The following is a 23,384-nucleotide window of genomic DNA, read 5'->3' on the forward strand; positions in this document are numbered from 1 at the left end:
AAGTTAGCTGTGTTGTGAGTGTATTGCTAAAAAAACTCCAGCAATAAGAACAGTTTGTTTGCATTAATATTTGTGATGTGAAATGCACACCTGCAGGAAAGAGATTTACCTGTAATTGTTCATAGTATGGCTGAGATCTTCATATGTTGATGGTGGCATTCCAGATTCTCTTGTCCATCTAATGGTAGGTTTAGGGGAGCCCTCAGCTGCACAAGAAACTAATAAATTCTGACCCATCAGAGATTCTGAATCTTTGGGTTCTACTTTCCATGATGGGGGTACTGAAAGATAACAGTCCTTGCTTTATAACTTATTTTAATTATATATTCAATGCAACAGAAAAAGTTCATGCACTAGAAATTCAATATTATTTAATGATATTGTAAAATATTTGCTGTGTCTAGAAACAAATTTTATATTGTGAACCCATGTGTGCAGCAAGTGAGTCACTAGTTAAATAGGCACTGCAGGATATGGGGAAAACATTTTGGGCAATATATATGATGATGAACAAAGGTGCCTGAGATCTAGCAAAGGACTGTACAGAAATACAGATCAAATAAAATCACCATTTAAAAAGAGAAGATTACTGATTTATGAGGACATATACAGAAGGAACAACAATTGTCTGACCAAGAAAATCTGGAAATTTATAACCATAAACAGCACAAAACTGAGCTGGTTTTGGGAATGCACAAGTTTGTATCTCAGTAAAAACAGTGGTGCAGCAGGTTAAATTCAGATACTCAACCACCAGGGGCTGAGAGTGGAATAAGCACCCATAAGACTAAGAGCACTTCTGATGGAGGATAAAAAGAAAGCATTGATTGAGGGCATCAATATATATTGGGAGAACATCAAAGTTACCTGGAGAACTGGAGCTAAACATGAAAAACTATCTAGACTGTTAGTACAAAGTACAGGGCTATTACAAATGATTGAACCGATTTCATAAATTCACTGTAGCTCCATTCATTGACATATGGTCATGACACACTACAGATACGTAGAAAAACTCATAAAGTTTTGTTCGGCTGAAGTCGCACTTCAGGTTTCTGCCGCCGGAGCGCTCGAGAGCGCAGTGAGACAAAATGGCGACAGGAGCCGAGAGAGCGTATGTCGTGCTTGAAATGCACTCACATCAGTCAGTCATAACAGTGCAACGACACTTCAGGACGAAGTTCAACAAAGATCCACCAACTGATAACTCCATTCGGTGATGGTATGCACAGTTTAAAGCTTCTGGATGCCTCTGTAAGGGGAAATCAACGGGTCGGCCTGCAGTGAGCGAAGAAACGGTAGAACGCGTGTGGGCAAGTTTCACGCGTAGCCCGTGGAAGTCGACAAATAAAGCAAGCAGGGAGCTAAACGTACCACAGGATGGTGCTCCACCACACTTCCATCATGATGTTCAGCATTTCTTAAACAGGAGATGGGAAAACCGATGGATCGGTCGTGGTGGAGATCATGGTCAGCAATTCGTGTCATGGCCTCCACGCTCTCCCGACGTAACCCCATGTGATTTCTTTCTGTGGGGTTATGTGAAAGATTCAGTGTTTAAACCTCCTCTACCAAGAAATGTGCCAGAACTGCGAGCTCGCATCAACGATGCTTTCGAACTCATTGATGGGGACATGCTGCGCCGAGTGTGGGAGGAACTTGATTATCGGCTTGATGTCTGCCGAATCACTAAAGGGGCACATATCGAACATTTGTGAATGCCTAAAAAAACTTTTTGAGTTTTTGTATGTGTGTGCAAAGCATTGTGAAAATATCTCAAATAATAAAGGTATTGTAGAGCAGTGAAATCGCTTCAGTCATTTGTAATAACCCTGTACATAAATCCAAAGAGCTTTGAGAGAGAGAGATGCAGAGAGAAAGAGAGAGAGAGAGGAGAGAGAGAGAGTGAGTTTAGCTTTGATCATGCAAGAGCATTGAAAAGAAAAAGCCTGTTGTGAACAACACAAAAGTTAATGAAAGTAACTAGAGCATGATGATGGTGAACAGAGCCAAGCTAAGGAGTATGTTTTCATGTCTAAAGTTGGGTCATTTAAAATCCAAAGCAAACAAACCAGACTTCCTGTTTATGTTGTTGCAGAATATTCTGTATTACATTGCATCCTTATGTGACTGCATATCTTTCATTTCTCCTCAAGATTTTTGTGGTGGTTCCATATATCTATTCTTCAAATTCTTCCACATAAGATAATAAATTATGAGTTTTTAGTTGGGGCAACAAATGTCTGAAGAATAAATAAACTGAAATATTTATCAACTGTAAACGAGAACATAATACATTTACTAATTCAACTATATCAGAGGAAAAATGAATTAGTGAAAAATCAAGTATAATAACCAGTTTGGGCAATGAGGAAGTTGTGTAATATTTTTCCAGACAAGGTAGGAAAAATGAGACAATATTACACCATGGAAGGAGGAAAAGACTGTATATAACAAAGAGTTATGACTACTATAAAGCACAGCAGATAGTTTTTTATAAGTTCTCAAATTAAAGCCTCCTGTTTTTGTTTCATTTCTCTACAATGAAGCAAAAAAAGTGAGAAGCGGTCAAAAGCGATAAGAAGAGGCATATGGAAAGCAAGAGTAGTGGTCGAATCAACCAATTTTATTATGATTCATATTTTATATTTCTTTCACTCAGCTTTTAAGTCAAAATAATTTTCTCTATGACATTTCTGGAGAACTGAATTCCTTTTGTTTTACCTTAGTTTCATATGAATTACTGTTCTGTAAAAAAAATTGAGATCATTTAAACCTGATACATGCTCCAACCTATAACATATGGTTACAATGCAAAACAGTTTATTTACTTAGTTATTGTTCTTGAAGACAGAATTTTCACAGTTATTTTCACCCTAAGAAATATTGCTGCAATATGGCTGAAACTATTTGACATATTTTGTATTGTGATGTAGTAACATGTACAGAACAATCTTCGTAAAATAATTGGAATATTTGAAATTACAAAGGACACACAGGATTATGAATACAAATAAATGAGGACCATATTTTTGATACTGCTACAAGAATAAAATTTGTAGTATGCATGTATTATGGATCATCCTTTACCTAAAATTTTTTAAAAAAGGAGCTTATATTGAGATGATACTTAGAGTTATTCCCAATCATAAATGAAAGGTATACCATTTACTACCAGCAGTGTTGTGTGGTTGGTTGTTGCAACAGCATTTGAGGCTTGGCATGTATAATTTCCTGAATGAAGCACAGATAGGCTGTTGAATGTTAATGCTCTTGAGTAATCATCGAGACTCTTCTCAGTCACAGCTAGTGCTGAAGGTATCTCTGATCCATCTTTTAGCCAGCGAAATGTAATTGGAAAATCCCCTTTGGTAACTACACAGTTCAGATGTATGCGCATACCCTCTTGAAGATCAGATTTCGTGGGTATAGGGTCAATGGCTGGAGCCTCTAGAAGAGAAACAATTGAAGGTAATCTGCTTTTTCTTCAATTTTGCAGTTGTTACTTTACTTTCATATTACATAACTTCCTACAGTCAAAAACTATGCTAAATGTGTACAATGAAGAGATATAATAATGTGAATAATAAAAGTTTTAAACTGAACAAATATTTTACCAGTCCAAAGTAGTTAGAACAATATTATACATTTTATTACACTTACTGTTCATTCATTCATGTCTTGAAGGCATTTCTCCTAGCATGAGAGACAATCTTCACATACGTGCAGTTAATTGAGAAATATATATGTATGCATCAGTATTATGAAGTGAATCAAATCACCACCTACAAACTCCTACGATGTGTAGAGGATGCCAGGTAGAAAATGGTTTGAACAGAAATACATCTAGAGATGCCTTTCCTTACTCCAGAGCAAACATTTAAAACAACATGTTTCCCTCTAGAGGATGAAATAGTGATAATTTTTAGTGCTCTGGTAATGATTTCATTTGTAACCATCTAACTAATGATATTGTGAAAAGGAAATTTGCTACTCACCATACAGCGGAGATGCTGAGTCGCAGATAGTCACAACAAAAAGACTGTTACAAATATAGCTTTCAGACAGTAAGGCCTTCATTAGAATTAGATGGAAAATACACACATACACACTCACTCCGATGCAATTCACACACACATGACTGCAGTCTCAGGCAACTGAGGCCACACTGTGAGAAGCAGCACCGGTGCATGATGGGAGTAGCCCTGCCTTTGATGGGATAGGTAATGACTTTGACTGGACTGGAGTAGATGGTAGTGGGAGCACGTATAGGACAGGTCTTGCGTTTAGGTCTATTTCTGGGGTATGAGCCATGAGATAAGGGTTTGGGTGTAGGGGTTGTGTAGGGATGAACAAGTATATTGTGTGAGTTCAGTGGACGGCAGAATACCACTGTGGGATGGGTGGGAAGGATAGTGGGCAGGAACTAACTAATGAAATAACAATGCCTAATTTTAACAACTCTACTAATTGCATAATATGATGCAAATTTCAGTGGAAGGAGAGGTGTAACATTAAAAGTGGATAGTGTATGTTTTATATGTACACCAGCACTGGTACACTCAGTTACACCAGTCTGTTCCTGATATATTGACTTTTACATTCAAACAGTTATCTGTCTGGCAGTGTAAATGTACTAGATGTTTGTAAGGAGAACTTAAAACATTCTGTATAAGCTCATAAGTTTTACTTGATACATGTACTCTTATTATCTTTCATTACTGATTCATGAGGCCTGATGATGTGATATTAATAAAGAATCTTTAATTTTGCTTATTTTTACTTGAAAACTGCAAGTAATGTCAAGTAAGACATTACACATGTGTCATTTTTAAAGTAAGAACTACAGTGTGTCATGTCCGTACATCCTCTCACATGGCATCTGTTCATGGTCATCTACTCTTGGCCAGTCTCTCACTATGCCACCATTATGTTTCACTTCTCTGTCAGTGTTGGCTGCATGGTTATACTGCTTTGTCAGTCAGTAATCCTGCTGATTGTGAAGTGTGCTTGGTTATTTGATCCTTAAATACAAAACACGTTAACCCTGCTGAAATTCAATGGCAGCTTGTTGAAGTTAAAGGTCCAGGTGTAATGAATGACACAAATGTGCATAAATGGTGTAGGCTGTTTAATGAAGAAAGGACAATGTTCATGATGATGAACACTCTGGTTTCTTTGTTTTGGAGCGCAATCTCAAGGATGGTGACGAGTTCATGAGTCAAATGTGACTCGTGATGAAATGTGGATTGTGCACTACACTCCAGAGATGAACATCAAACCAGTGAGTGGCATCATTGAAACTCCCCAGCAAAACTATGAACATTTTTCAACATGGAAAATCGTGGCCACGGTTTTTTCGTACTGGAAAGACATTCTTCTGTTAGATGTTTTGCCAAGAAGAATGACAATAAATACTGAGAGGTATTGTGAAACATTGTTAAAGCTTAGGCATGCTATTAAAAATTGGTGGCAGGGACTGCTCTCTAGCAGCATCATTCTGCTTCACAAGAATGCCTGGCCTCATGTTGCAGCAAGAACAAATGTGCAACTGAACAAGTTTCATTACTGGATCATCCAGCACACAGCCATGACTTGGCACATCAGACTTTCACCTGTTTCCGAAACTGAAGGAATTTCTTGGTGGGAAGGTCTTGTAAGATCATGACATGATGAAAGAAACTGTTGCTAATTGGTTTAATGGTCAGGCAGCAGAGTTCCTTGACACTGGGATGGTGCTTATTGTAGTTTGTGATACTATTTATTTCATAAATTAAAGTTCCTCTTACTCCATTACAAATCGTTTCTTACTTTAAAAATGAACCTCATTTTAAATAAATCTGCTACTTTTCTAACTGAGCTACTAATTGTTCACTCTAAACACTAGGCATAGTGGGTGATGGGATTAATTGTTTCAACAGAGGCTTAATGATCTTGATTGTTACCCATAGGTTTCTTGGCACAGCTGCTTAGTTAGTCAACCTTAACTATCTTAGCTAGCAGATGGCAGATCAAAAAACAGATGATTCAGCAATGCACTTATTGATTCATAAATCTTCTTCCATAAATATCAAGAAGATCAGATTTCAGGGATGTTGAATGAGATTAATATTGGCAGGAGCAGTTACTGCAGCTATTACTGTAAACTTTTTCTTTGTACTTTGTTATAGATTTGACTTGGACAGCATCAAGATGGCAACACAATAGTAGAAACCAGTTCATCTGGTGTGCAGAATCCAAATCTGTGACAATGGCACTGCATAATTATTGCTGCCATTATGGGAGGGTACCACTGGCAAAAGCAAGCATAGTGAGATGATTCAAAACTGTAAAGGGACAGACAGTGTTGAAGACTTTCCTCGAAGTGAAAGTCCCCCCATGTCTCAAGCATGTGTTGACTGAGTCCAAGCTTCATTTTAGTACATCCTCCAAAACTCAATTTGTTGTGCACCATGCAGATTGGAAGAATCATAGTCACTGTCCATAACACATTACATAAACGGTTACATTTTCTTCCATACAAGGTGCAAATGGTCCAAGCATTGCAGCCAAACATTGGTCCTCTGTGGTATGTATTGGTGTTTTCCACAACTAACATCCAGTGATGCTGACAACATTTACATGAAAAAGTGCTTGTTTTCACATGGAGCAAAGTTCCACATTTCTGGATACGTGAATCTCCACAATATTAGGATTTGGGGCTCTGAAAACTGGCTCCACACCTGCAAACACATCCGTGATAGCCAGAAGTTTAATGTTTGGTGTGGCCTAATGCACAGTGGAGTGATAGGTCCCTTGGTCTTTGCAGAGAAAACAATAATACGAAATGTTTACCTGAACATGCATGAATAGTTCATGCTACCACAGATCAAATGGCTGTAGCTGTCCATCCTCCTCCAGCATGATGGTTCACCCCCACAGTGGAATGTGAATGTACAGGATGTGCTGAAAGACACATTTACTGAGAGGGTCAGAGTCCCCACACACTCTGAATGTCACACCATTAGACTTCTTTTTGAGGGGTTATATCAAGGTAAATGTGTATACTAACTGTAGTGAAAATAATATTCTTGAAGATTTATTTGAGCTGAAAGAGATAATACCAAGGGTAAGAGCATAACTTATAGTTCTGTAAATGATGGTGTTATTGATAATGATGTTGTGAAGGAGGCAGATGTTGATGATGCTGATTGTACTATTGATGACTGATGATAGTGCTGGAGATGTGAAATATTTTGTTGGTTTAAAGGAAGAAGTGAAGTTGTGATCATAATGATGGAGAGTTTTCAGAATTAATTGAACTTAATGGTACAAAGGTTTTTTTTTTTTTTTTTTTTTTTTTTTTTGCAGAACATTTAAGTCATCTAAAAACTAAAGAATCAGAATTGCTGAGCCATTCTCAAGACTTAAGTGATGTTGAGGGAAAATGCAACAAAGGTTCAGAACAAAACTCACACTGTTATGATAAGGAAGCTAGAGAGAGGATCCTACATTTATGTGACGTAGATAGTAACAGTAAGAAAGTAAACTTAGCAATCAGACAGCTAAACAGTTAATAAATATGGAGGTTGACCTGAATAACTTTGATGAAATACAACAAGACTTACTTACTGAACCTGTTGAGCATAATACCCATGATCAGATCAAAATTCCTTACATTAATCTAAAAATCTGGAACTGGGAAGGGAGGTGCCTTTTGGATAGTGGTAGTCAGATTTAAGGCATTTTAGAAACTTTGAGTAAAGAACTCGGACAACATCCTAACTATTTAGAAGCACCTGCTGTGGGAGTCAAGGCTAGAGGAACAACTTGCAGACACAGTAAACAAATTAAAGTCCAGGCTTGCATATCTTTACAAATTATGTGATGCTACATTTACCCATGGGTCTCTTGTGGTACAGGACTGGAATGAGCATGTAATTTTAGGGGTTGACTGGCTACATAAAACAAATGCAGTAATTAACTGGAAAGAGAAATCTCTGTTTATTTTAGGTCATAATGCTAAAATTGTACAAGCACCTTTCTTGTAGTACGGGGCAGTCCATTAAAAGGTAAGGCAAATAAATTTACTTGCATTGAAGAGGAAGTTTTTACAACAGAGTGTTTAGAGGAGGGAAGTATATATGATGACATCATACATACTGTTAAATGAAAAAGTCACAAATGCAAACAGTTTAGATTATGGACAGAAAAGTGAACTTAAATCCTTACTTTATAAGTATTTAGATGTTTTTAGTGGTGTACCAAGTATAGTCGTGAATTTTGAATGTGATCTCAGGATGAAATCTCATACCCCATTTTTTCAAAAACCATATGATGTTCCAATTTCTAAGAGAGATGTGGTAGAAAAAGAGTTACAAAAACTTGAAAGATTTGGGAGTATAGAAGGGAGTAAAAGTGGATAGAATAACCTGATAGTCAGTATTTCTAAAAGATGTGGGGGGTGTTAAAATTGTTATGGGCTCTTGGATTTTGAACAGGTATGTACAAAGAGAAAATGGTTTCCCTGAAAATATGGATGAAGTCTTATATAAACTCAAGAGCATAAAACTAATGAGTACCCTAAATTTGACATCAGGTTTTCATCAAATACCTCTGTCACCAGAATCTAGAAAATATACTGTCTTCTTGTACAATGGTAAGTTTCTCAGTACAAGGTTGTACCATTTGGTTTAACTGTGTCATTGGCTGAATTCATTAGAGCATTGGACTGTGTATTGGATGAAGAACTGAGATCTAAATTAGCTACCTATGTAGATGACATTTTGGCATGTAACTTAAATTGAGATGATAATTACCGGTTGTTGAAGGAAATATTTTCAAAATTAAGGGAAGGGAGTACCACTTTAAATCTAGAAAAATATAATATTGGAATGAAAGAAATAAAATTTTTAGGTCATTACATTTCTGAAGAAGGTATTCTGCTTATACTGAAAAGATAGAAACCATTGCTAAGTTACCAGCCCCATACCCAAGGAATAGGAAGCAACTGAAATCATTTTTTGGTTTAGTAGGATTTTACCAAAAACTTTTAGGCAACTAAGTATTAACCACACCTTGTCTTAGTAACCTACTTAAGAAAAATGTAATTTTAAAATGGGATCAAAACTGTCAGGAAGCTTTTGAAAAGATCAAACAAACCCCGTGCAATGGTAGGATCCTATTTAGACCAGACTTTTCTCTACCATTTTGTTTATGCTGTGACTCAAGTAACTATAGCTTAGCAGCTCATTTATTTCAAATAAATGAAGAAAATGGAATAAGGAAGTGTTGTTCCAAAGCATTTGTGAGTAGAATCGTATTAAAACATGAGCATTAATACACAGTGACTGAAAAGGAATTTCTTGCTGTACATTGGGCTTTTACAAAATTTAAGAGGTACCTTCTAGGCCACAAAGTAATAGTGTTTTCTGACTATAAGGCACTTAGTTACTTACAAGAATGTAGGTTGTACCACAGGTGGTTAACCAGGTGGACAATGTTTCTTCTATTTGATTATGAAATTAGGTACATCAAAGATTCAGATAACAAAATTGCAGTGCATAATCTCGATTACTTGTAGAGAATGACCAAATACTTCATGACTGAGAGGAAGAGAAAGAGTTTACACTTAAGTACATGAAAGGAGTAAAGAGTGAGAAAACTATTAAAGCCATTTGTGATGACATCACAAGGAACCAAAATCACGATAACAGTTGGAAACTAGTTAAGAGCCCATTAGGAAAGCCAGGAGAAGGTAAAGTTGCAAAATTCTACAAAGTGCCCAAAGGTATACTGTTTCATAGAACCCAAGAAGACTCAGATGTTCAGAAACTATGCTGACCAGAACACTTTATTGAAAAATTAATTAGTTAGCTATAGTCATGAAAGCTATGAACATTGAAAAACCATTAAGTCTCATGGCTGTTGATCTTTATGGACCCCTCCCAACATCAAAAGGAGGATACAATTACATTATGGTGATGGTAGACATTGTCTCAAAATTTATTAAACTCTGCCCTATTAGGAAAGCCACTAGCCACACAATTGCACTAATAGCTGAAAACAAGTATATCCCTACAATAGGTTAACCTGAAGCCATCTTATCAGATGACAGGTCACAATTCATTGTAAACAATTGGAGATATATGATACAAAGAACAAAAATTAAACACATTTTAATATCTGCCTATAAATTATCCAGTAACCCAGCAGAGAGCAGCATGCAAGAAACTGGGAGATTGTATTGAACATACTGTAGCCATAAACATACATCCTGGATTAAACACACTGCAGATTTTGAAGATGTTATAAATAGTTTACAACAATCAACTACAGATTTTACCCCTTTTGAAGTTATGTTTAGTAGGAAGCCATCAAATTTCATAAATGAATCCATAGATTTCCCAACTTGTACACCCATTTCAGTCGAGGAAAGGGTAGAAATTGTTAAGAACATAATGAAGAAACAAGGTGACACTAGGAAAAATAAACATGAAAAAAAAGTAAAAAAACTCAGATAAATCTTGGTGACTTGGTCCTTGTTAAAACTCATGAATGATCAGAATTACTCACTTCCGAACATAAGAAATTCTTCTATATTAACATTGGACCCTTTGAAGTAGTTGAAATCCCCCACCCCAATGCACACAGACTGGTATATCCTAAGTCCAGAAAACTCTGAGCTTTGAGAAATATTACTGCCTTGAAACCTTACATCCAAAAAACTTAGTTTTCAAAATTTGCAGAAGATAAGTAGGGGATCTCAAGATCTGTCTAGGACACTTCAGTGGATATGTCACTTACTCTTCTTCCTATCCTGTCACTACTTTGTAAAAAGTTAGGTAGTATCTTCAACTGTCTTAGATTTTGGGTAATGTATAGTTAACATTTTGAGAGAGGGAAACATATATTTTGAACAGAAACATTGGTGAACAGTCATTTTTGACAGTAAACAGAAACATAAAATCTATACAACACTGATTATGTAAAATTCAGAGAGTTAACACCTACTTGATTATTTTCTGAGTACAAAAGTAATGCAGGAGGATGTTTTTCTGTTTGTAGTGAAGAAGAAAAAATAAAGTTTTTCGATTATACCAGAAAGGTAAGGTAATGGAATTTTACAAAAAGTACAAGTATATCAAATTAAGTTGAACACCCTCAGTAACCAGTAAACATGAAAGTGTAAAAGGTTGTATAATTGCACGAGCAATGAGATTCGTACACAGTGTCTACCCAATTTTTGGTAAATTTTGAGGAAGTGTATGGTGCATATAGCTATTAGTAGAAGACCACATCTGAGATATTTAGTGTCATGCACTAGTTTTCAAAGTGTTTGTATAATGTAACAAGTGAAAATACAGTTGCCTAGTGGAGTGAATTTGAAAGTAATGAAGTGATTGTAGGGGGTTTTACTTTTCTGAACCTTAAGTTGAAGTAACGTGATTGTATACAGTAATGAGTTGTGCAAACAATGCAGTGATTACATACAGTAAAGTAATAAAACATGTAAATAGTGTAATGTCTGTTTCTGTTGTTAGAGGAAAAGCTATACGAGTTGTGAAGTCTGCTGCTATGTGGTGTCATTTTGTGAGGTTGATCTGTTGTGTAATATAAAGCAGGTGATTTTTTTAGGTAATTATTACTATGGAGTATTTAGTGGAGTAATGAGGTGATATTATGAAGACATGAGATGAAGTTATTACATTGATACAATGAGGAGATATTTGATGTATTTAATGAAGTGTTGATGTATTACTGATGTAATGAGGGGAATGAAGTAAGGTAGGGACTGGTTAGCGAACCTGTCTTTTCTTACTGTGGAGAAAGTTTATGAAAGACACACGTAGTCAGCAAGGTTTGTAATGCAAGCTGCTTTTGATTTGAAGTAACAGATGCAAGTAAATACTCAGTTATATTTATGCAGAAAGGCTGATTCTATGTGAACTGTGACATCTTTTGTAATTAGGCAAAATGTCAGTAATCTGTACACTGAAAAGTGATTAAGCACCTTGTTGGTAATTAAGGTGAAGATCATGACACTTGAAAATAGGAAGTAAACTGGAGAACATTTTTACTGAATTAATAACTATACCTATATAGCACTACATACTTGTACACTGTTAAAAGATAATGAGAAGGAAAACTGTTTACTTCTGAACTTATGAAATTTTTTATACTTACACCGAACCATATAAGGTAAGTCAGGATGAACACTTGATGGTTGATGTATTCAGTATTCAAAAGGCTTTATGAATTGAAGTATGTATTGTACCAGATGATACACTTGAGACATATAACAGTTTCATTACTATTTCTGAAAATATGATGAGAGATGGGAGTTATTTTGTACTTTTCTGAAAACATGATGAGGTATATACTAAGTTTTTAAAACATTGTACCCCACATGGGGAACTCCATACTGAATTTGTCTTGTGCTTGATGTGTACCAAGTGTTACAACCATACAGTGACTTATTGAAACATGTAGTGATCAACATTTATCTGTACAGAAATTGTAGTTTTTAAGTGTTTCAACACAACCATATTCCATGCATTGACTTGTAAATATCTTAGCGCTGTTACACATTTTCTTAATTTTTTGTTATTTATGTAACCAACTATGAGTATGGGGTTGATTATTGAAAGATACTAATAGGTACAAAGACTACTTTGCCATTGAATACTATACTCACACCCCATAAACATGGCATAACATGTTATCATTTTTTGTAAATACCTTGAAGATACTGTCTGATAACTAGTAATATATGTATACTATTCTTTGTCTTTGAACTACTTGTAAACAGTGCAGAGTGCTCCACGCAATTTTATGTAGATGTCTATGACACACAACTCTGAAACAAACAAATTCTATCTTCACTGAAGTGTGTACAAGCTATCAGGAGAGTTATTGAAATCTGTGCACACTTGTTTCCCAAAATTTGATACATAATATCATCTGTGTACAGTATATAGTCTTGTGTATTACCTAAGTGGACATTTTCAATTGTATCTAGTTTTAAGTGAATTTTCAACCAGAAATGGTATGTAAATTTCAGACGACCCCATGATCTGGGAAGGACATTTTCATTTTTGTGCTTTAAGTGTTAGTTACATACATGTTTCTATGGACATTCACCATAGTGCTTATAAATATAAGTTATTTCATTGATGTTGTATAGTATCCTCAACCATGTGTTGAACCAAATTGATAGTGAAAGTAGCTGTGTATTTAAACAGGCTACATGTTATCCTCAACTGGATTTGAACTTAAATTGTCATAAAGAACTTTTGGTTATATAACAGATTTTACCATATGGTATTCCCAATTGAATATGTGCCATGTTAACACACTGGGCTTATAACTGCATTGCTATACACATAATCTACTATCCTGGAACTGAGTATTGCTTATATGGTACACAGAAATTTATCAAATGCTTTGACATTTTAGTAGTGTCTATGCTGCACACAGTATTTCATGAACTATTAACAGTGTAAAATGCTATTGTAAGCCTTGATAGTGCCAAAAAGGCACAGAGGACTTGATTCTAAGATATAGTATCGCATTTTTTAGTAGTGAAATTCGTATCGTAATCTACAATATCGCAAGTGGTATTATATTTTACAGTTATGTCGAAAGTAACAGAAAAGAATGTTTTCAAAATAGTATTAACTTTTCAAAAATTGAGTGATTTTAGGAAGAAAAGTCTATAAGAGAACAAATCATTTATCTTATTATTTTCTGCATCCAAGTTAAAATTTGCTGATTGTTGAGCATTAGTTTTAGTCTTGTTACCCCTAATACATTAATATTTGCTATACAGTTTCTGTCTTAGTATGAGTACTTTTTTTAATATTACTAATTAGTATTTGTACAAAATTCAACAGCATAGTTACTTTTGACAAAATCTAATTGTTTTGCTAGAAGTAACCTTTTTCAAAAATTTCTTTTCAAGATGAGTTAGTATTTGCTTTTGCCTAAGGGTTTGTCAGGCATTCTTTTCACTTAACTTCAAATCAATTAAGAAGTCATTTTGACATTTCCCTCTTTTTTTGAAATGCAGATTCTGAGAGCCTTGTTTATCTTGAAATTTTCTCATGAAATGTTTTATATACGTGATTAGGGAACTTTGGATTTTGAAGCTGATACACTGCGAAATGTTGTAGGAAATACCCTAGGAGCTGTGTCCACTCCTAAAAAAATCATCAAGACCATCAGCAGTATGAAGAACCATCGGACACCACCCTCCAATTCATTGCACACTAAACGAATCTTTTTATCCAGCTGTCAGCTATTCAGGCCACAGAAACCTATGATGATATTTCGTAAACACTTGTTTTCCTGCATGTTCTGCTTTTCAAATTTGTAAACATTGTGCACACCTGTGAGACTTTCCTCGCAGTGGAATACGAGCGAAACTCTCAGAGGGTGTGTAACATGCAATAGCCCGTTTGGATCATGTATATTCTCAAATTTAGGATATTACCCTTTTTTTAACCGTATTTGAAATGTTTTAAGCTCCAACTGTATAGCAGTGTATGTTGTGCTAACACAATTATAAAATTTTCTGTGACATCTATAAAATTAATTTATGTAAAAAAATTCACACTGGAAAAAACACATTTAAAATCTGATATTTAATACTAAGCTCATTCAACAAACTAAAAATGCCTAACTAAAAAGAGAAATACAAAAAAAATTATTTTATAAAAATCTGGTTAAATTGAAGCCCTGTGATTAAAAAACAAATTTCATAAAATTACTGTACTATAAAAAGATAAAATATTTGTTTATGTGAATATATATTATCATAATTGTTCTGTATGCTGTTGAGTGAATTTCATTTTCCGTAAATTATTTTCAATTTAATGTTCTATGTTTAGATCTTAGTATGACTATATCTTTACTGATGTACTTATGAATGATGTTAACTGTGTGTGAGTTTGTGTTGTGTGTTTTCTGGCAGGAAGGAAGGAAGGAGTGATGTAATTTTTTTCTGTTGTGCTCAGTTATTGGACAAATTGTAAATTCATGTTGTGTATAAATGGAATGAGTGAATATTGTAATTAATGGCAGCCAGGCATCTACGACTATTAAGTATGAAAATTACATACGAATCAGTTTGACGTCAATGTTATACAAGAAACACGTCAACCTATTAGGTTTCCAGAGCTACAAGAGATTCTGGGTTCCAGACAGAAGAAATTCAAGCAATGGATTAAAGGAGACCTCAAAAAACAAGATGAGTATTTTTTCTTTAAAAGTACCACTAGTCTCTGCCAATATTTTTTACTCCATGAACATTTATTACAACTAATGGTCATCTGATTGAGAAAACAAAGGACGTCGTTAAACTGTGACTGGACTGTGGTAAGAGGTAGTGGGTATGTGTATTGGATAAGTCTTGAGTGTGGGTTGACCACAAGAGAATGACCCATGACTCCATGAGGTGCAGGATCCGGAGCTGGATTGCAGCTGGGCTGGACTAGAATATTCTGTATGTTGGTGATCAAGGAAACACTACTCTTGTGTGATGGTGGGATTTTGAGTTGGATATTCCTCATCTTAGGGCATTATGAGAGGTAATTGAAGCCTGGGTGGTGGATGTGGTTGATCTATTCACAGCCAGGACGATACTAGGTGGTCAGAGGAGTACTGGTCTGTGGCTGGCTAACAGGGTTATTGGTGTCAGAGGAGGAAATGACACAGATCTATTTATGGATAGGATACTGTCTGTCATTTAATGGTCTCATAACATTATTGGTATATTTCATGCTGCATCCATGGGTGGCAAGGCTGTAAGGAATAGACATCTTGATACGGAATGGGCAACAGCTGTCAAAACGGAGATAGTGTTGTCTGTTGGTGCACTTGATATGAACAGATGTAATTATGGGGCCATCTGAGAGGTGGAGGTTGACATCTAGCAAGGGGGCTTATAGAGTTCAGAAGAACCAGATGATGTGGATTTGGGAGTAAGTGTTGAGGTTATGGATGAAAGAGCGAAGGTTGTCCCTGCCATGCAACCAGATCATGAAAATGTCATGAGTGATTCTGAACCAGATGAAGTGTTTTAGGAATTGACTGGATACAAAGGATTGCTCTGGATGGTCCAAAAATAAGTCAGCATAAGGTGGTGCCTTCTGAGCACCCATGGCAGTACCAAGGGCTCGTTTATAGATTTGGCCTTCAAAAATGAAATAACTGAGGGTCAGTATGTGATTGGCCTGCAGGATTAGGAAAGAGGGGGTGAGTCTGGTATCAGGAGAAAGTGGGGAGAAGTTGTGTTCCATGGCTGCAGGGCCATGGGAATGGGGATGATGATGTATAAGAGGATGTTGCAGCCACAGTGAAGAACAGGGAGCCTGGAGTTAAAGAGACAGGAATTGTTGAAATGTGGTGAAGGAAGTGAATACAGTCTTGAATGTTAGTTGGAAGGTTGTGCACAACAGTGTGGAGGTACTGGTCAACAAAAGCAGAGATTTGTTCTGTGGGAGCTTTGTACTCAGCACAATGGGACAATCGGCAGGGAGACCTGTGAGGTCATGTTTGCAGCATTTGGGTAGTAGGTAAATGGTAGGAGTGCAAGGAGTTGCTGGTGTGAAGTGGGAATTGGATAGAGATGTCAGGTTTCGGAATGAACCTAAGACCTTTAGGAGTTTGTGGAAGTCCTTTAGGGCTCTTGGGATAAATGAAGTTGGACTCACTGGGAGAGATTTAGGAACGTAAAGAAGGACTAAGTTAGAAAAGTTACCAGTAGATGACTGGGAGGGGGGGAAGGGGAGGTGGATCTCATTGGGAGGAAGATCAGAAATGCTTCAAACAATGTTCTATGTGGTATTTTGGTTGACTGTTGTCAGTGGGGTGTGCAGCAAAGAAATTTTGCCACTGTATATACAATGGGTAAGGGAAATGAGGTAATTTACAAGTCCAGCAAAGTTGAACATAATTTTGGGCTAAAGGTGAGGCATTTAGAAAGTACTAGGACTTCTGCAGAGGTCAGAATTCTAGCAGATAAGTTAGCAACAGTGCTCAGTGATGAGTGATCATGAGCTGTATTTCTCATGGAGGGTGGAGGAAGATTTAGGGGATGTGGAAGGTGGAGTAAGTCAGCAAGGGATGGTCATGGAGCTATGAGGGGTTGACAGGGGGGTTGAATCAGAGTGGTAGGCTCTTTATTGGCTAGAGGTGTTCCCATCTTGGCATAAGACAGGAGTAGCTGGGACAACCTCACATGGTGCTGCGAATGCTGTTCAGCTGCTGTAGGCAAGAGTTTATAATGCAGTGACAGCATTCAGGAAGTCGTGGTCACAGAGTAAAAGGATTTTGAGAAAGGAGTAGATGCAATCAAGTATGGTTCAAGCTTGGATTGTATTATTATGAAGAACCAGACTGGTGTGGGTGATAGGCTAAACAAACTAGCAAAGGTAAAGGTTGTTGGTATATGATGGGACTCAGCAAGAAACACCAATCTTAATGATTAGTGCATTACATAGAATACCATGTGCCAGACAGGATTTCCGAAAGAGGATGTGTTACTGGAGTTTCGCTATGGAAAATAAAGAGTTTTCAGAATTGGCAGATATAGTATGAGCAGGGATTGTTGATTAAGTCGTATGGACACAAAAGGGATGACTGAAAAAGACAGGTGACATCTGGTTAAAAAAGGTTGAAAAAAGTAGGTGAAAATTTATGGTTGAAGCATTATACCAGTAATGGAAATTATTGGTAGGCCTACTTTATAGGGAACTATGTGGGAAGTTCAAAGCAAGATCACAAAGTGTTTTAGAGAAGCAAGAAGTACAGGTAACATGTCTTAAGAAGATCCCTGACAGCTCTTAGCACTAATGCTGTTGCCAGGTTTCAATTACGAAGTGCTAAAGGCTGCAGGCAAAAAGAGTAACACTGAAGTGTTGCCATACAGGAGATGCATGACCTTAAATTAACATGCACCATCATACAATGGGACTGTAAACAAACAAGCGTGATCGACTAAAAGTTAAGATGGGCAACACAAGTCGCTACTGTGTTAAAAACAGAGCTGGAATTAAATGTTTGAAAAGTGGGTGTCACCACGTTAGCAGGGTATCGTAATGCGGCAGTTGTTAGTGTGGAGGGCTGTTACAATAGTGGGCATTCAAATTGCTTAACAGAGGAAGGCCAGTGCATATTTTGAAGGCAGTTACTGTAGAGGAGAATAAAGTATAGACATGTTAAGGAATAAAGAATGGAGAAATGAGTTGTAAGTATGTAAATAATGACACTAACAATGGTAAAAAGGGATAGGAAGGAAGACAGCCAAATCAGCAATGTTTAACAACATGGAAATCCCTGGATGGAATAAACTGTAAAATAAAGGAAAGGCAAACACTCACCTATAGCTAACTGAGGTGTGGTGCATAGAAACATATGACAGAAAACAGTACTCATATTAGGTTTCAAGCTCTTGTTCGTTCTTTAGCAAAAATCTACACATTGACACATACAGCCATCAAAAACACACACACTGTGCCACAGCGAGACTGACTGGTGTCAATTATTGAGAGAAGTTGCCTTGGTAAATGGAGATTGGAAGGATGGTAGGGAAGCATACATGAGGTGAGGTGGGATAAGTGTGAGCTGGATATTTTGACAGATTACTCAGAGGCTGCAGAACAAGATGAAACTGAGCTAGATTAGATAGAGAGGTGGAAGGGACAGAAAGAAAGGGATGGGAGGAAAGTAAGGATGGTGGAGATGAAGGGGAAGGAGGAAGGGAGAAAGGGAAAGGAGTGAGAAAAGGGGTAATTGGAGGGGAGAGAGAAAAAGAGAGAGAGAATGCCCATGTGGGACAGGTGGGAGGGGAAGGAACAGTGGTAGGAGAAGACAGTACTTGATGTGGATGGGGAGGAAATTGTGTGAATAGAGTGTAACATGAGACAGTGGAAAACAGGTTAGCATAGGTTTAGGTCTGTAGGATTGAGAGAGAGCAGCATATGCTGGAAAGACAATTCCAACACACATATTTCAGAGAAACTACTGCTGGGAAGGAAAACCCAAATGGCTCACATAGTGAAGCACCTGTTGAAGTCATGGATCATTCCTTTGTAGTTGGCCCAGATTCAAGCTCTGTCTCATACACCCATTCATCACCTCCTGCTGCAGCCCAGTCCCAGGAATTTCCTCACTTATAAACAGCAGAGCTACATGTGAATGCAGCCACTTCAAACATCAGGGTATACTGCAGTCACTATGCAGCATTGTCTGTGGGCATGACAAGTATTAGCTGTCTACTCACATGTATGGCCACCACCAAACTGTGGCAAATTGTGAACTTGACCATGCATTAGCCAAATATCCAGTGCAGCACAAGGCAAATGACTTCAAAAGCTACTTCACTATGTGCACCATTTGAATACACCCTTTCAGCATAACTTGCTGTGAACTACACTGGTGGGAATTGTCTCTTCAGCACATCTTGCATCCTAAAAACCTCCTGGTGTAAACCTCTGCATCACCATCCCTCTTCCCTTCTGTCTTCTGTTCACACCATTCCTTCACTGTCCAGATCATGTATTGCCTTTTCCTACCAATCTCCCCCCCCCCCCCCACATGGAATCTCTCTCTCTCTCTCTCTCTCTCTCTCTCTCTCTCTCACTCCCTTCCCCCTTTCCCCCATTTCCACACCTTCACCCCTTTACCTTTATCTCTTCCCTTTCTCTCTTTCACTTCATATCCAGCTTGCTCTGCTTTCCTCTCCTCTCTTCCCCCTCCCCCTCTCTATCTATCTCTTACATGCTCTTGCCTGCAAACTCCTTTTGTCTTGTTGGGCAACCTCTGGGTCATCTGTCAAAAGACCTGAAAACCAGCTTCACATTATCCAACTACCTGCTCCTTGTCTTGTGCATCCTTCTCTACAGCTGTCCCCACTTTCATCTACCAAGACAACTGCTCTCAGTAACTGATAATCGACATGTCTCATCATGGCCATGGGTGTGTATGTTTAGGTGTCACTTTGTGTACTTTTTCTAGAGAAACAGCAAGAGCTCGAAAAGTAGTGTGAACACTATTTTCTGTTGCATTTTTCTATGCACTGCATATCAGTCAACTATAGGTGAGTGACTGCCTTTCGTTTATTTTACGTGTTATTCCATTCAGGAATTTCTATTGTTGTTATAAATTTATATTTGAAGCTAACAAATAACTCTTTTCTTTCTGTTGCCAGTCTGCATTTTATATCCTCTCTACTTCAGCCATTGTCAGTTATTTTACTTTTCAACCAGTTTCAGTGTCTCATTTTCTAATCTAACTCCCCTAGTATCACCTGATTTAATTTAACTGTATTCCATTACTCTTGTTTTGCATTTTCTGATATTCATCTTGAAGCATATTTCCTACATTATCCAATCAGTTAAATTGATCTTCCAAGCCTTTAACTGTCCCTGATATGATCACAATATCATATGTAAACATTAAAGTTTTTATTAATTCCCTCTGAAGTTCAATTCCTTTTCCAAACTCTTTGGTTTCCTTTACTATTTGCTCGCTGTGCAGACTGTTCTGCCCATTGACTTTCTTCTGTTCAAGTTGCAGATAACCTTTCGTTTCCCATATTTTATCCCTATTATCTTCAGATTTCTGTGCATGATTCCTGTCAATGATGGCAAGAGCTACATATAAATCTCCAAATACATTAGAAACAGAATTATCTTAACTTCGTTTTATTTTGTAAGATAAGATGTAGGGTCTCTCTTGCCTTATGTGTTCTTACATGCCTTGAGGACCCAAACTGATCTTACCCAAGTTTAGCTTCTACTAATCATTCTGTTATTTTATAAATAATGTATGTCAGCATTTTTAATAAAATGGCTCTGTAATATTCACACCTGTGTGCACCTACCTTCTTCTAAATAGAATTATTATTTTTGAAGAGTGTAGGTATTTCAGCTCTGTGATATATCTTGCACACCAGTTGGAATAGTTTCACCATGGCTGGTTCTCCCAAGAATCTCATCGGTTTCGCGGGAATGTTATCTGATTTAGGTGCCATGTTTTAACTTCAGCATTTCTGTGCTTAATTCTTCTTGCAGTATCACATTTCCCCTCTCATCTTCACCTACTTCCTCTTCCCTTTCCACAAAATTAACTTCAAGTTTTTTCATTTGCATTGTTCATCTATATGTTCCTTGCACTTTTCTGTCTTTCTTTCTTTACATTGCACTTTTCCCAATTGAGCTATTGATACTCATACAGCTGCTTCCCTTTCCTCCAAAGGTCTACTCAATTTTCCTACAGGCAGCATCTACTTACAAGAAAGTTTTTACGATGTGATAATATGATGCATATTCCATTGACATATTTTATACCATTTCAAGATGTTCAGAACACATATAACCTGAGTTTATATTTCATGAAGAAAATGTTTGCGGATTAATTCTCACATCTGAAGGTGACAATAAATTGCTAAGACCAGTAAAGCAGTAATCAGACAATCTTGACGTAATAAAGTATTATATGAACATTTATAAGGTCACATGCTTCCCTATGACAATATGTCAGTTTTTTAAAAAAATATCTGAAACCTTCTGGAGTCTCCAGGTGTCTGCCAAAAATATAACCTTCTCTCATTATTATTAAACCAGCTGTTTGTGAGGATTAACTGTACCGTTCAAGATCCTTCCAGGTGGCTTTCCCTTTCAGTTCTCTCCCCCCCCCCCCCTTTCCTCCAAGGCTACCTCCTACTATTTTTCATTATCTTCCTTTTTCTACTATTGGATTCTAGTCCCTTATTATAATTAAATTTGCATCTCCCATAAAAATCTGACTAATTTCTTTTCCATCATCATACATTCTTTCAGTCCCTTCACGATACTGTAGTAGATATATATATTTATGCTACTGTTAGTCTTGGCATAGTGTCTGTCTTGGCTACAATAATGTATTTACTATATAGTTCGTAGTAGCCACCTGTTTTCCTGTTTTCTTGTTCATTATTAGTTTTCCATGTTTCTTAAAAAGATGAAACTTTCATTATTAAATTGTGCCTGATAATGCTGAAATCTAATGATGTATAATAGGCAATCACTTTAAATTTCTGTATGTACTACAGTAGAAAGAATCTTTTAGTTATTAAAACTGTTGTAGCATTACATTCTTGTGGTTAAGGCATTACTCATTTTAATATTTCTTACCCATGACCTGGACATTCAGCTTGCTCCTCGAAGTTTGGCCATCAGGATTGGAAGCCACACACACATATCCAGCATTATCACTCTTGTGTATATTTCTTATTACTAATGTGCCATTTGGAAACACAAGATGTCTATGGTTTTCAGGTAAAGCCTTTCCTAGAAAAAAAATGGAGACAGTATGAACAACTTATTTCACATTTCATAATAAAGATAAGTTAAGTGATATTTATTGAATGTAGCATGCAAGAAATGTTGAGGAACTACCTATACTGCAAATCTAATTACACACTTGGTTTAGATTGTTGCTCATATTATACCATCAAAAGTAATTTTTTTAAAAACTGGTACCAGTGGCATCTCTGTGACGACTTACACTTTTTACCTTGCCCTTTTCTATGTATAATTTGCTAGGAGGACAATCTGACACCAAGGGAATGCTCTGTAAATGAGTCTTAAAGCTGTAACACAGCCAGTCACACTAGTTAAAGCAACAATCCCTAGCTGATCACTGTTTCTGGAAAAGCTTTTATATAGAATTGGCAGCTGCAACAATCACGCACAGTTAATTAAAAAAAAAAAAACCATCCATGTGTGGTTTGGTGTAAATCTACATAACGAACTTTAAGCAGTTCACAATCCATCAGCACCATTTTTCAGTTTATGTGTGGTCAGATATCAAAGACGACTAGTTAATGGGACCACACCTGTTGTCACACACACTGAGAAAAGAGGGAGAGGGAGTGTGTAGTTCTTGCAGAACGTAATGTCAGAGATGTTACACAAAATTCCTTTACAGAGACAGAGTGAAATATTGCGTGTGCATAATGAGGAGCCAGCCATTAGATATTCTGGCCTGAAATTGATAAGTTGTCTGTTTTCCAGGACAGGATGTGAGTTCAGTTTGCAAAAATATCTTTCTGGATGGAGGAGCCAGCGTCTGTCCCATGAGGCACAATAGACATTAAGGGACTGAATACTACGAGAGTCTCTGGTTTATAGCAGTGCTTAATTTCTAAATGTTTAGGTGCCAGAACACACCTCTACAACCATACATTTTCCTTGCCCACTCCCCTCTGCTCATCAGCCATAAAAATCACTCGGTCCAATTTTTATAAGCCTGTGAGTAATTTTGCAATGACATATCAGGTTCACAAAACTCTGCTCGATACTGAGGGTTGTGAAACATAATTTCTTGGATTCCAAACAATAAAAACACAAGATATAATA

At 36.9% G+C, this 23,384-nt stretch overlaps 1 protein-coding gene across 1 annotated transcript in view; it reads right to left on the minus strand.

Annotated features, from left to right (window-relative positions):
• LOC126235233 (Down syndrome cell adhesion molecule-like protein Dscam2) overlaps positions 1–22,807 on the minus strand; it is a 263,828-nt gene extending 241,021 nt beyond the window's left edge. The window contains exons 1-5 of the mRNA XM_049943965.1: positions 22,740–22,807; positions 22,506–22,615; positions 22,158–22,313; positions 3,166–3,450; positions 110–281 (exon numbers count right to left, since the gene is read on the minus strand). Of these exons, the coding sequence (XP_049799922.1) occupies positions 110–281; positions 3,166–3,450; positions 22,158–22,313; positions 22,506–22,615; positions 22,740–22,807 (791 nt within the window). The remainder of the gene's footprint in view (positions 1–109; positions 282–3,165; positions 3,451–22,157; positions 22,314–22,505; positions 22,616–22,739) is intronic.
• Positions 22,808–23,384: the final 577 nt, after the last annotated feature.

This window comes from Schistocerca nitens, chromosome 2 (assembly GCF_023898315.1).
Source record: "Schistocerca nitens isolate TAMUIC-IGC-003100 chromosome 2, iqSchNite1.1, whole genome shotgun sequence".
Classification (NCBI taxonomy): Eukaryota; Metazoa; Arthropoda; class Insecta; order Orthoptera; family Acrididae; genus Schistocerca; species Schistocerca nitens.